This window comes from Aegilops tauschii, chromosome 2, assembly GCF_002575655.3.
Source record: "Aegilops tauschii subsp. strangulata cultivar AL8/78 chromosome 2, Aet v6.0, whole genome shotgun sequence".
NCBI classification, from domain to species: domain Eukaryota; kingdom Viridiplantae; phylum Streptophyta; class Magnoliopsida; order Poales; family Poaceae; genus Aegilops; species Aegilops tauschii.
This window is the reverse complement of record NC_053036.3, coordinates 428811281-428825381: the sequence shown is the minus strand read 5'-3', so window position 1 is coordinate 428825381 and position 14101 is coordinate 428811281. Positions and strand designations below refer to the sequence as shown.

The 14101-nt window shown below is 48.0% G+C and overlaps 1 protein-coding gene across 2 annotated transcripts; it reads left to right on the top strand.

The window, feature by feature from the left end:
• The first annotated feature begins 4096 nt into the window (after nucleotides 1-4096).
• On the top strand, nucleotides 4097-9282 carry LOC109774908 (probable WRKY transcription factor 2). Of its 2 annotated transcripts, none has more exons than XM_020333669.4 (6): nucleotides 4097-4406; nucleotides 5576-5999; nucleotides 6391-6552; nucleotides 7228-8129; nucleotides 8227-8385; nucleotides 8474-9282. In XM_020333669.4, the coding sequence occupies exons 2-6, from the start codon at nucleotides 5589-5591 to the stop codon at nucleotides 9045-9047; spliced, it is 2208 nt and encodes a 735-aa protein (XP_020189258.1). In that variant the 5' UTR covers nucleotides 4097-4406; nucleotides 5576-5588; the 3' UTR covers nucleotides 9048-9282. The 2 variants fall into 2 exon arrangements, with proteins under 2 accessions (XP_020189258.1, XP_040255217.1); XM_040399283.3 differs by lacking the exon at nucleotides 4097-4406 and adding an exon at nucleotides 4602-5485.
• The last annotated feature ends 4819 nt before the right edge of the window (nucleotides 9283-14101 follow it).

Here is a 14101-nt window from a genome sequence, read left to right as displayed (position 1 = left end):
ACGGGGTATCCAGAGAGTTGACACTCGACCCCGTGCGCACGGTATAAGTACGTGTGCATGGGGTATCCAGAGAGGGATACCATGAGGACTTCTTCGGATGCTTTGATGGCAATCTTCACAAAACAACCCAAAGAACTTCAAGCACCACTATGGAACATATCTTCATATAAGATCCAATGCACTTGATGCTCCATAGGAATTGTCATTTAATACCAAAGCTTAGAGCAAATATAACTTCATCTATATGGACTTCATCCTTGATTCCATCCAATATCCTTGAGGCATTATCTTCATATATATGGACTTCATCCTTGATTCCATCCAATATCCTTGAGGCACCATCTATGGACAAAACCTTCAAATATATCTCACTGAAAACATTAGTCCATAGAGATTGTCATTCAATTACCAAAACCACACTTAGGGGCTACATGCCCTTTCAACTATCTACCGCTATTTGCTTTTAATCTTGCAACTAGCAAGACGAGGGATTGACAGCTCCCTTGTCAAGTTGGGTGCAAGCATTTTTTTGTTTGTGGGTAGGTGTTGCTTATCTTGTTGACTTGGAGACTCCTGTTGGTTCGATTAAACCTTGATTCTTAACCGAGAGAAATAATATCTGCTGCTGTGCTACATCATCCTTCCTCTTCATGGAAATCTAACAACTCCTACGGGAGTAGTGGGCGCCCACCTCGTCATTGATCTTAATAGCAATCTGCCCCACACTCCGGATCCACCAGGAGCCCAGGGTAACATCCGCCCCTGTCGACGTCGTCCATGACGGAGACGTGCATAGCAAGTGTTCGATCAAATGTCGTAGCGCATTTTTAAGGTTTTCTGTTTACATTGAGTTAAACACGATGAATTCGGACGAGGAGTGATTCTATGTTGAGTTCATGGATTCGTCTTCTTCAGATGATGATGAGCAAGATGAGGATGAATCAATGAAAATGGTGGCAGTTCATGAAGAAACAGAGTGTGCAGAGGAGCATGTTCTCCACTACAAGGGTTCAACGTCAAGACATCGAGTGTTCAATTGGCGTCGGCGCATGGGGGCATGTTGATCTCTATGAGAACTACTTTGCCCCTGATTCAATCTTCGAGTGCTATTTGCATCATTTTATACTGGATGCGATGGCCATTGTTCTTGAGCATCATGTATGGTGTTAGGGCCTATGATGGTTATTTAAAGTGAAGAATGATGTAGTTGGTTGTATTCAATTCTCTGGTCTCTAGAAGTACACGACTGCTATGAGGATGCTTGCGCATGGCATGGCCACATATCAGTGGGATGAGTACCTCCAAATATGTGTGCGCACATACTTGGAAGCAATGGTGTTTGGACCAGAGTACTTGAGAGAATTAAATGTGGAAGACACAACAAGACTCATGGCAATTGGAGAATCAATAGGGCTTTTAGGTATGCTTGGTTCTTCGAGGATTGTGGGGTTGCTAATGGCCTTGCCTATGAGGGCGTGGGTTGATGCGTCAGAGTTTTGGGTTTTGTTTTTTCCTTCTTTTTTCACATTTTAATTCATGAGTACTAAAACGAACATTTCAAAACGCGTAAACATTTTTCTAAATCCGCTAACATTTTTAAATTTAGGAATATTTTTAAAATGCATGAATATTTTAAAGTTTATGAACAATTTTCAAGTTTTGTGACCAGTTTTAAACTTTGAGAACCTTTTCTAAAATCACACGTTTTTTAAAAATCCTTGAATATCTTTAAAATTAGTGATGAACTTTTTTTTCAAACCCATGGTTTTTAAATTTGCAATTTTAAAAAAAATCCATAAACATCTTTCGATTTACAAAAAAATAAAAAATACCCGGTTTTTCTCTCACCTAGCAGTGGAGCGACCATAAAAAGGCTGAACGAGCAAGTGAAGCAGGGAGTCGAGCTAAGAGAGCGAGAGTTTCATGGGCCAACCCATTAAGTGTTATAACAACAATTTTAGAGTTTAAGCATGAAATAGGAGCTCCCAGGAGGCTCACAACCATGCACCGAACAAATCCACCTCGTCTCAGAACAAAAATTGTTTCCGACAACAACCTAACACGATATATAAAAAAGACACCACCATAACATAATTAAACCCAAGCCAACCTAGATAAAGGAGGTGTTTGTTTCTGAGAGGGGCAACACAAATGGTAAGGGAACTAAATCAACCTGTGATTAGGGAGGTAACAGATGATTATCTGATTTGTTTGGTTCATTCCAGTAAACAAATTTGGTCGCCGGTGGCAGAAAAGGAAAGAGAGGAAATAGAGGAGACAAGGGAAGGGAAATGGTGCTCCCCTCTCCTTCCTCGGCGCATCGGCCACCACTGGACGCCCCCACCAGACCTACAACATGTCCAGCTTTCTCTGGCCGGTCATGGAGCCAAACTGCGAGGCACCTTCAGCTGCACCGCCGTCACCGAGTACATCGCCGGCCCCTGCGCCGGCCTCCCGGCCAGCCACGACACGCCACTCTCCGCCCATCTGCGCACCTCCGGATACTCTCCTATGTCTTCTCCGCCCCCACTGGGCCCGGACAAGAAGTGGGATGTGGCCCTCGCCGCTGCTACTATATGGGGAAGGGTGTTGGAGGGTTCAAGCATGTCCAGTAATATGACTTGTTTACGGCTGGGGTTTGGCGGAATCAGAGTTGAACTGGGTTGTAAACCGTTACAGTGGTATGTGTTACCAGGCTGACCTAACCAAACACATCTAAAGAAATCAGATTATGCCGTAATCGGGTGACCGAAGAAATTGACTCGAACCAAACACATCCAAAATTGTCTTAAAAAAACCACACATCCAAAAGTAAAACAGAACAAACGACCAACCTAATCTACTAGATACAAAAGTTATTCACGCGATCGAAGAACAATACGGTAAAGCGTGCCTCTAGTAGGCACTATGTGCCCGAAAAGCGCAAAGTGAGGGCAAGCTTGCAAAATGAGGACGAGTTCATTGGAGGACTTTAAAGAAAACATATTTCCACATCGCAAAAAAAATCAAAGAAAATTGTACACATATATACATATATAACATGTTCACGGAAATTTCTAGAATAATATACTATAATACGTGACGTAGACCAAAAACCAAATACATACATGAAAATGGGCCATTTTGTTGTTGTCTGGTCGAGATTTTGTTCTTGCAGATCATAATATTTTTGAATGAAATTTTACAGGTCCGTTAGGAATATGTATAAGTTTTGACAGATTTGTTTTATATATTTATTGAAACATAGAAATATCATTTTTCAATCATTTGAAAAAATCCTCCAATGAGCCCGTCCTTAGTAACTTCCCTCTCCTATGTGCCCAGGTTTTCGAGGCTGATTTGTTTTTGGAAGGTAGCATTACACACATTTTAAAATACTCTAAGGTCTTGTTTGATACTAGGGTTTTTGAAGGGATTGGTGGGGATAATCCCCACAGGGATCGGGTGAAACCCAACCTTCACCCGATCCCTTCAGATCCACATTTATCCCCAATACACTAGGTAGGGGTAGTATATTGGATATTGAGAAAATGCACTATATTTTGGGGAAATGTGGGAAAATATAGGGAAATGTGGGAACTGAAACATGTCAAATACACTAAAACCAAATGATGTTTTAGGATATATAGGTATTTAGGGGTTTGACCGGAATAATCCTCACCAATTCCCTAAAATACACTAGTACCAAAGAAGGCTAATGTGATAAAAGTTCACACATGGAGGTGCCGTTTCCTTCACTAAAATCGTCTGAAATTTTAACGTGCGTTAAGCGCGCAATCATCTGAACAATAAATGTGTCCCGACTGCACGCTATTTACTGAAAAAATAGCAGAAAACACCAGAGCCTCCGAGATAAAGAAACAACCACAGTGAATTCACCAAGAAAGAAAAATGCAGAGAAAAAACAGAGAAAAAGAGCAAATCCATCTCTATCTCTCTCTCTAAAAAAGAGAAAGAGAAAAGCTGCAGTTCGCAGGAGAGAGATGAACGGCGAGCATGCCATCAATGCCATCCATGTTTCTCTCTCCTCTCACCGTCATCCCTCCTCGGGTTCCAACGAATCCCTCCGCACATCTCCCACCTTCTTGGTCAAACCGCCCCTCCTCCTCTCTCTCTCCTCTGTTTTCTGTTTCTTCTCCTCCTCTCTCTAGGATAAAAGAACTGTGACAGGGGAAGAGAGAGAGAGAGAGAGACAATGGGAGAGGGGAGCCGAGTAATAATGGCAGGAGGAACCTTCTTTTCCTGACTCCCTGCGGCTGCAGCTCATCATTTGTCTCTGATCCTTGTGCCTTGTTCCCTCTGCTGCTGGTCTTGGCCATTGGTGGACTGAGACCATCGCCGGCAGGGAGAGGAGGCATCGCCATTGGGGGTTCCTGCGATTCGCATTTCTCCATAATCTCGCCAAGGTTCGTCTCCCGTTTCTGTCCAATGTTCCTTGATCAAATCTCTCTCTGGATATCCCGCATTCCGTTCTTCCTCCCTGCGCTTTGGCATGTGTTCTTTGTGATCCGAATTTCTTCTCTTATGACAAGATCCTATCATTCTGATGTCATGTTTTGATTCCCTTCCTTGAAAATAAATCAGATTTTGGGGCTGTCGAAATGCGCCCCAACAGTTCTGTTTTGTTTTAAACTGTGGCTTCGTTTGATTTTTCTTTCTCTGCTCAAGGCGTATTGTTTCTGATCCAATTTCGTTTAAATTTTGGTATTTACTTTTTAACAAAATGCCTTATCTGCCTCGTTTTTCATAAATAGGCCAAAACTTCTCGTCGATTGACATGTGGAAGAAAAGTTTGATTTGAATGTCTGTCTTGTCCTTCCTTATCTCTGGTTTGGTTTGGTTCCAGCTCCGCGTCTCTCGCATCATCCCTGACGCACATTCATCTCTCCAGCTCGCAAGATAAACGAGCCTCCATTTCCCCATCCCGCAGACGATTCGAATCAAATAAGCAACCTTTTTTTTTATCGTGGTACCTACGATGTTTGGCTCAAAAGTGCGTTCTTGACGATCCCAGCCATCCTATCTCTTCTATCAAATTCTTCACCATTTCCGCCAAAGTCCGTTCTTGCAGCAATTTTGAAGGGCTTTAGGAGAAAAAAAAAGTTGTTCCCTGTTGTCATGCGCCTCGAGCTCCGAGACCCGAATCAGCACGCTGTTGCGCTGAGGGGTCCATGGCCGCCTCTTCCTTTCCTGTTCTTGGAGCGAATAAGATGGAACAGCCGCTCCCCACCTTTTATTTTCGGCCCCTTTTCTGGTAGTACATTCAACTTCTTTGTGGATGACTGTGCCGGTCGCATCGACCTAACCTTTTGATGCTATACGGGTTGTCGTTTACCCGGGGGCATGGACATGCTTTCAGTTTTGGAGAATCAGCTTTCTGCTCGATAAGATCGTCTTGTTTGTGCAACTCGAAGCCAATTCTTGATCCTTTTGGTGTTCGAGCCAAAGATTTGTGTTAGACCAACAAACGGAGTACATTACATCCGTTGGCTTCTTTTCTCTGTTCTTGTCGTTGATGGTGTTTCTGCCTTGCTGTCTTTACTGAATTTTACCTGGCTCTCCTCTGTGAATGCAGGTTCCATGCTGAGATGGACGGCCACACCCACCTAGCCATGGAGTGGAAGGACCAGAGCCCAGGGCCAGACTGCAGCATGCTGCCGAGCTTCCTCACCGACCCGTTCCCCGCGGACCCCCTGGTGGAGGACTGCGACGGCGGCAACGACGGCTCCGAGGGGGGCGGGTTCGAGAGGCACGGCCTGTCGGTGGCCGTGGGCTCGCCTCAGGAGGAAGGGAAGCCGGTGACGCCGCACTTCGGCCAGAGGTCCAGCTCCAGCAGCAGCCTCTCCGAGCGGATGCAGGCCAGAGCTGGGTTCAGCGTCGCCAAGCTCAGCATGCCTGGCAGCGAATATTCAGGAGCCCAGTCGCCTTACCTGACCATCCCGCCCGGCCTCAGCCCGGCGTCGCTGCTGGAATCGCCCGTGTTCCTCTCCAATGCCATGGTATGCATTGTGTTTTGATTTCCATAGTTGTGATTTTTTCCAGCTTCAGACTGTAAGAATTGTTATTGGTTTTGTCAGTGGGATGCTAGATTGGCAGGTTAAGTATGCTTGCTTTACTGAACTTTTGACATTTTTGCAAGTCCATGGAAGTTTACTTTGTCATTGCCACCAAATAAGAAATAAATTACCTATATATGCCCGAGGAGATTTTCCTTTCTTGACAAACTCTGAGGGGATTTTGTTACCGTTGCCAAAATAAAAGCAAATGGAAGTTTGTATATTTCTGTGCCTTTTCATGTATGAATGAACTCGAGTATGCAATTTCAAATTAAACAACAGACACCATGATACTGAAGTTAGTACCTAAATGTTTTATCATGCTATGCTTCAGGGCCAGTCCTCGCCAACCACTGGGAAGTTACTCATGCTTGGTGATACCAATAACAACAATAATGCTCGGCTTGAACCTCCATCAGTTGAAGATGGTCCCCGTGCATTTTCTTTCAAGGCTTTGGATCTAAAATCATCACAGTACACCGCTGAAGGGAAGAAGGTGAGCAGCTATGTGAAATTGTGTATAGTCAGTCTTTATTCCTTGCACTGGAAAAAGAAATCAAGTAATAGCATTAGGCTTCTTTGCTGAACCATATTGTGGGGGAGATGTTCCACATGTAACAACCATGAATGACTGATGTGATTCATTGAGTTTTTCTTCTTATCCTCATTCGCATACCCGCATTTGAAATGTTTACCTTTTGTGACCATGGAGCTGGGTATAGTTGACCATTTTTCAGTGTATGCATGAATTGTCAATTTTATCAACTGGACTTTGTGCATACAGAGAATGCAGTTTTTTCAAATGGTGGGGGCACTGTAATTTTTCTATTTAAACAGCGTTTGTACACGAGGTAAGCCTGTTTACCATTATTATTGGTATTTAATGGAGCAAGTGTAAGACACCTTTGTGGTACCAACCAGGTTCATGGTAAAAACTAGATAAATCAGCAGAGTACAATTTACATGTTTTTTAAAATGCAGTGAATGACAGTTTAAGCATCTGAAATAGGCGCTTTTGTTGCTTTATTGTTTACTACTATGTTTTCTCTCACCTTGCTCATTTTTGCCGGCTGTGGCTGATCATATGAAATTGGTATTATGATCATAAAATTTGAATAAACCCTTTGAATTCCTCTTTCCTTTTGTGACACATCTGTTCCTTTGCCTTCAGGGATCTCTACCCAACAGTCAGCACCCATCAGCACCAAGCAGAGATGTTCCTGTCAAGACAGAAACCAACATTCAGACAACAACTCAAGGCGCCAATCCGTTGGGCCATCTGAACCAAGCGCAGTTGAACAATGGGCAAGACCTCATGAAGCGCAGCTACCATGACTGCAACAACAAGCGCAACCGTCTCGCAGCTGACAGCGCCACGGCAGGCGGCGACAACAACGCGTCGCCTACCCCACCGGCGACGGCGGTGGACAGTGAGGCGGCGAAGGGAGACTACCCTGCTGCGGTGGCCACGGCCGCGCCGGCCGAGGACGGGTACAGCTGGAGGAAGTACGGGCAGAAGCAGGTGAAGCACAGCGAGTACCCGCGGAGCTACTACAAGTGCACGCACCCCAGTTGCCAGGTGAAGAAGAAGGTGGAGCGGTCGCACGAGGGCCACGTCACGGAGATCATCTACAAGGGCACGCACAACCACCCCAGGCCCGCCGCCCAGAGCCGCCGACCTGCCGGCGGCGCGCAGGTTCACCCGTTCAATGACGCGCAGATGGACGCGCCCGCGGACAACAACAACAACGGCTACGGCAATGCTGGTGGCTCGCAGCCGAACGCGGAGGCGAGGTCGCTGTGGCACGCGGGCGTGGCTGTCCAGGACTGGCGCGGCGATGGGCTGGAGGCCACGTCGCCCCCCTCGGTGCCCGGCGAGCTCTGCGACTCGTCGGCTTCGATGCAGGTCCATGACGGCGCCGCCCGGTTCGAGTCCCCGGAGGGCGGCGTGGATGTCACGTCTGCCGTGTCTGATGAGGTGGACGGGGATGACAGGGTGGCCCATGGCAGCATGTCCCAGGGCCAGGGCGCTGCCGACACCACCGAGGGAGATGAACTCGAGTCCAAGAGAAGGTTACACAATCTCATCTCTGCACGCCCTCACCATATATGTTCGTTTCATCAAGAAAGAAAAATGTGTGTGCTCATTTTGGGTGGACGAATGTTTCAGGAAGCTGGAGTCGTGCGCCATTGACATGAGCACTGCGTCCAGAGCTGTGCGCGAGCCTCGCGTCGTGATCCAGACGACGAGCGAGGTGGACATCCTCGACGACGGCTATCGCTGGCGCAAGTACGGGCAGAAGGTCGTCAAGGGCAACCCGAATCCAAGGTACGTCTGAAGCATGAACCAACATTCCTTGGGAGCAATGTATGTAGGCATGGCAGCCTCTCATGCATCGTACCTGCTTGCATCGCAGGAGCTACTACAAGTGCACGCACCCGGGGTGCTCGGTGCGGAAGCACGTGGAGCGCGCGTCGCACGACCTCAAGTCCGTGATCACCACGTACGAGGGCAAGCACAACCACGAGGTCCCGGCCGCGAGGAACGGCGGCCACGGGAGCTCGGCGGCGTCCGGCGGCACGGGGGCATCGCAGCTGTCCCACGCGCGCAGGGCGGAGCCGCCGTCGGTGCAGGACGGGCTGATGAGGCTGGGCGGCTGCGGCGCGCCCTTCGGCCTGCCGCCGAGGGACCCGCTGGGGCCGATGAGCAACTACCCGTACTCGCTCGGCGGCGGCCACCCGGGGCTGCCGAGCCTGCCGATGCCGTCGGGGCTCGGCGCCGTGGAGGGGCTGAAGCTCCCCATGCTGTCCCCGTCGCTGCACTCGGTGTTCAGGCAGAGGCAGGCGATGGAGACGGCGGCGGGGTTCAGGGTGCCCAAGGGCGAGGTGAAGGACGAGGCCGCCGGGGCCGGCGCTGGCGCTGGGGGCGGCGCGGCCGCGGCGGCGTATCCGCAGATGATGAACAGGCTGCCCCTGGGGCATCGGATGTAGATAGATAATAAAAGGAGGATCGGTTAGAGGGCTAATTAGATTAAATTGGTTATTAATGTTCGATAAGTATACGGTGGAAACAATCACCCTTACTTCTTGCTACCATTTTTTTCATTTTCATCTTCCTGCTACAAGTTCGTTTTAATTCCTCCAGGTATCGTTAGCGATTTAGTGTATCGGGTTTAGTCCTCTATTTCTCTTGATAACCGGCATTACGAAGCTTCCATTTTGGGTTCATGCGGTCTTTCAGAACATTAGTTTGCAACTTTATTTTTGAACTCGCATTTGCTAGCTAATTTGTTTCATTTCAGCCTTTCAGTAGACCAACCATGATACCTTTTTCAAAGAACACCCCCATCCCCTCGGCGAAGACTACAATCTGCAAAACATCCTACTGAAACAACCACAGCAGATTATCTCAAAGCAATCCTAAGGAGCTCCTCTCGGTGATGATCCAGCAGGCGCAAACATTTGAGGAGCAAGGCAGCTTGAGCATCTGCACAGAGCAGCTTCTATTGATGCACCAAGCGCGTGTTTGGTTACTTTCTCCACCGGGCCTGGCTAGGAGAGCAAAAACGAGCCAGGCTGAGCAGGGCCTGGGTAAGGAAAAACAGAGCAAAAAATGTAGATGACAAGTTGATTGGTTGCATGCATTAAGGGTCTTGTCATCGATATGCAATTTTCATCCGGCGTTTGGTTGCATACATGCATATGATTACCAGCATTAACAACAAAACTTAACATCCATCAGGTTGGGCTTAACATTTCGTCAAACACTTTGAGCGCATCGGAGCTTCCACTGCCCATCGTGCCCACCACCAGCTCCCGGCGACCGTGGACGCGCCCGACTCGCTGCCGTGGCCGTGGCCGTGCCGCGCGGGAGCCGGAGACGGGACGAGGCGAGATGACCGAGCCCCGCCTGTCAGCCCACGGCGCGTCGGCATGCGGCGACGGCTCAGTCGTCGCCTCCGCTGCTCCGACACTGGTCCGCGGGCCTCGACTCCGGCAGCAGCGTCGGCGGCACCGGGAACCCCGTCAGGAAGTTGTTCTGCGCGTAGAAGGTCGTCATGCGCCCGTCGAACATGCTGCGAGCCACCGCCTCCGGGACCTCGCCGGAGATCTTGTTGTTGTTCACGTACAGGCTCCCCGCCGCCGCCAGCGCCTCTGGGACCTCGCCCGTGAGGTCGTTGTGGCTCACGTCCTCCATCTCCAGGAATGCGGTCAAGGTCGTGTCCACCGACGCCATGAGCAGCCGCACGCCTGCGTCGTAGAGCTTCATGTCCGGTCCCACGGCCCTTCGCCGCGGCCGGCGTGCCGCCGCCACAGCCGCCCGGCCATCTTCGGGTGGTCGGCCTGCGTCGCGCTGAGCGCCTCCTGAACCCACGCGGCCTGCTCCAGCTGCGCCATCGCCTCGCCCTCCAACCGGCTGCGGTAGTAGAGCACCGCGCGGAACCGGTGCTGCAGCTCCACGGCCGCGATCGGCGGCCCGGTCACGGCGATGGGCAGCGTCCGCCCGAGGTCCAGCGCGACGCGCGTCGGGACGGCGGTCTGCATGGACTCGACGTGGATCTGCGCCATCTTGCCACCCTGCTCGTTGCCGGCGAAGGCTTGGTCGAGGCCAGCGCCGTCGCCGCCGCCAAGCTGAGGGGCCGCTTCGACCACGACCTGTAGCGGGTCAGCGACGAGCTGCGGGTGGCGCTGGCCGCGGAGGAGAAGAACAAGCGGGCCATGGAGGGAGAGAGGGGGGGATTGAGGATTAGGGACAGAGAGAGGGATTAACTCCAGACACACGTCTCGAGAGAGCTACCCATGCGCGCCTCGCTGCATCGCTCGGGCCTGACTCTCGGGAAACTGCCGATTCGGCCGTTCTCAACGGGCCAGGCCCAGGGGTGCTTTAAGAATCGTACTATGCGGGCTCAACAGTGTATGTGGGGAATCAAACAACCGAGGTCCAAAAAGATGCTGCATCGCGCAGGCCTGGTTGGTCTCGATGCAGGCTACCAAACTCGCCCCAAACCTCCCAACATACCCAGGACGCATTCCAGACTCCCTGGAAAACAATTCATTACGTAACAACTATAAGCTCCGCAAGGTTAATAAGTGACCAGGTTAAGGACATGGATAATCTAACCTTGAGACGACTGAACATGCATGAACAGTAAATCCTAAAAAAATAGAAAAAAAACGAACATCCACAAACATTCTAACATCCTGCAAAATTTTATCTTGAAATGACATCCCTTGAGGCCCGTAAAAAAATCAGCTAGAAAAGACGCATTTTGGGGCACACACCTCTACATATGTCTTTTCGTGGCAAAATTTGATGGATGTTGTAAAACTTGTTGATGTTCATACTATTTTTTTTGAAATTTACTGTTCATGCAGGTGCATTTGTGCTCGAGATTAGAGTAACACTTTCGCCAAGTGAATAGCTACATCATTATTCTCGTTCTTTCCGTAAATAGCTAAATCGCCGAAAGAGCACAGAAGTGGTATATCAAGTATTTCAGCTACAATTTTCTACTCCCTCCATAAGAAATATAAGAGCATTTAGATCACTACGTGTTAATTGCCACAATGCAATCAAAGGACAAATGTTTGATACTCTCTTCTTCGTGCAAAAGACACTCGTTGGATCGGCCACATGGCATCCCTTAACAAGGTTTATCCCTAGTCAAACTCTTATTATTAAAAATAAGTCATATGAAAACATGAATGTGACGAGGATTTTTTGGGCGAGCTCTTTCGGGTCTGGCATGCCGAAATAAGCTGCCCCTACCTAATTTATTGTGGCAGCCCAACCTTTATTTTGGTAGCTCGACGTAAAAAAAATTGGCTTACAGAATAAGCTGGGTAGGGGGCAGCTTATTTTGGCAGCCACCCATAAGCCCCGAAAGAATTGACCGTTAATCTTCTAAATACAATCGTTAAAATTGTGGGACATTCCTCCAAAGTTGATCAACTTGTAGAAAGACTTGATGAAAAAAAAAGATGTTTAAGCAACCAAACATGAACATCATTTTCATCAGATAAAACAACACTTTTCCTAATGGATAGAAGATCCTCCCAACTAGAAAATAATTGCTCATTTACACATCTCCTAAAAGTTAATTTCAAACCAGAATCATCCCAAACCTGCGCATCTGCATCATCTTGTTGTTGACAAATCACAAAAAAAAATCCCAGATTTTAGTCTTAAGAGAGCAATCACCAAAACAAACATCATGCCAGAATGCAACATTCTAGCCTTTACCAACCTTCCAACGATAAAAAGCCTAGCAGCTGAGAAGGCCCGGGATATTGGTGTCCAAAAACGAGAACTCAGCCGAGGTTTAGCCCATAGAACATTGGGACTATTAGTGTTATATGTAGTAATCTCTTCCAATCACTAGGATAATTATCAAAGTATCTTTTACTCCAAGAAGCAAGTAAAGCCGTATTAATATACCTAAGATTAGGAACCCCAAACTCCTTTTTCGAGGAACAAGCCCCCCGTTTGACATATGATACTTGTGCTCATCTCCCATGTATCCCCAAAAGAAATGAGCCTTTTGGGAAGTAATAGCTTGAATGGCCCGCTTAGAAAATTTAATCATGGACATGAGGTAAGTTGGAATACAGGTAATACAGTAGTAACCAAAGTCAACTTCCCTCTATAAGAAAGGTTTCTACCAAGCCAACCCGAGATATTCTTAACGATCCTATCAATCACTTGTAGAAGATCCTCCCTTCTCATTTTTTTAAATGAGCGGAACACCCAAATACTTAAAGGAAAAAGTACCAATTTGAAAATAGAAAATCTGAGAAAAAGGAATTGGCAAGGTCATCTTCCACACGGAGAATATGTAAGTCAATTTTATGAAAATTAATTTTCATTTGCGACAATTTCTTAACACAGGGTAACATCCATTTCAAATTTATAGCATGTTTAATAGAAGCATCTAGGAAGAGAATAGTGTTATATGTGTTGGAGAACGTAGCATGCAATTTCAAAAAAATTCCTACGATTACGCAAGATCTATGTAGGAGATGAATAGCAACGAGAGGGGGAGAGTGCGTCCATGTACCCTCGTAGACCGAAAGTGGAAGCGTTAGTTTAACATGGTTGATGTAGTCGAACGTCTTCACGATCCAACCGATCAAGTACCGAACATACGGCACCTCCGAGTTCAGCACACGTTCAGCTCGATGACGTCCCTCGAACTCTTGATCCAGCAGAGGGTCGAGGGAGAGTTTTGTCAGCACGACAGTGTGGTGACAGTGATGGTGATGTGATCCGCGCAGGGCTTCACCTAAGCACTACGATGCTATGACCGGAGGAGTAAACTATGGAGGGGGGCACCGCACACGGCTAAGAACAAATGATGTGCTTTTGGGGTGCCCCCTGCCCCCGTATATAAAGGAGGAGAGGGAGGAGGCCGGCCAAGGGGCACGCCATGGGGGAGGAAACCGACTTGGACTCCATGTCATATTCGGCCTCCCCCATCCTTCTTCCGGAGGGGAAAGGGGGAAGGAGAGGGAAGAGGAGAAGGAAAGGGGGGCGCGCCCCCTCCCCTAGTCCAATTCAGACTCCCTATGGGAGGGGGCGCGGCCACCCCTTGTGGGCTGCCTCCCCTCTCCCCTATGGCCCATGTAGGTGAAGGAAATATGCCCTAGAGGCAATAATAAAGTTATTATTTATTTCCTTATATCATGATAAATGTTTATTATTCATGCTAGAATTGTATTAACCGGAAACATAATACTTGTGTGAATACATAGACAAACAGAATGTCACTAGTATGCCTCTACTTGACTAGCTCGTTGATCAAAGATGGTTATGTTTCCTAGCCATAGACATGAGTTGTCATTTGATTAACGGGATCACATCATTAGGAGAATGATGTGATTGACTTGACCCATTCCATTAGCTTAGCACTCGATCGTTTAGTATGTTGCTATTGCTTTCTTCATGACTTATACATGTTCCTATGACTATGAAATTATGCAACTCCCGTTTACCAGAGGAACACTTTGTGTGCTACCAAATGCCACAACGTAACTGGGTGATTATA

What these genes read in the sequence shown, in the direction of transcription:
- LOC109774908 (XM_020333669.4), top strand. Translation starts at nt 5,589, where the DNA reads ATGGACGGCCACACCCACCTAGCCATGGAGTGGAAGGACCAGAGCCCA. An exon ending in TGTTCCTCTCCAATGCCATG is followed by an intron (nt 6,000 to 6,390) that starts GTATGCATTGTG and finishes GCTATGCTTCAG; the next exon opens with GGCCAGTCCTCGCCAACCAC. An exon ending in ACACCGCTGAAGGGAAGAAG is followed by an intron (nt 6,553 to 7,227) that starts GTGAGCAGCTAT and finishes CTTTGCCTTCAG; the next exon opens with GGATCTCTACCCAACAGTCA.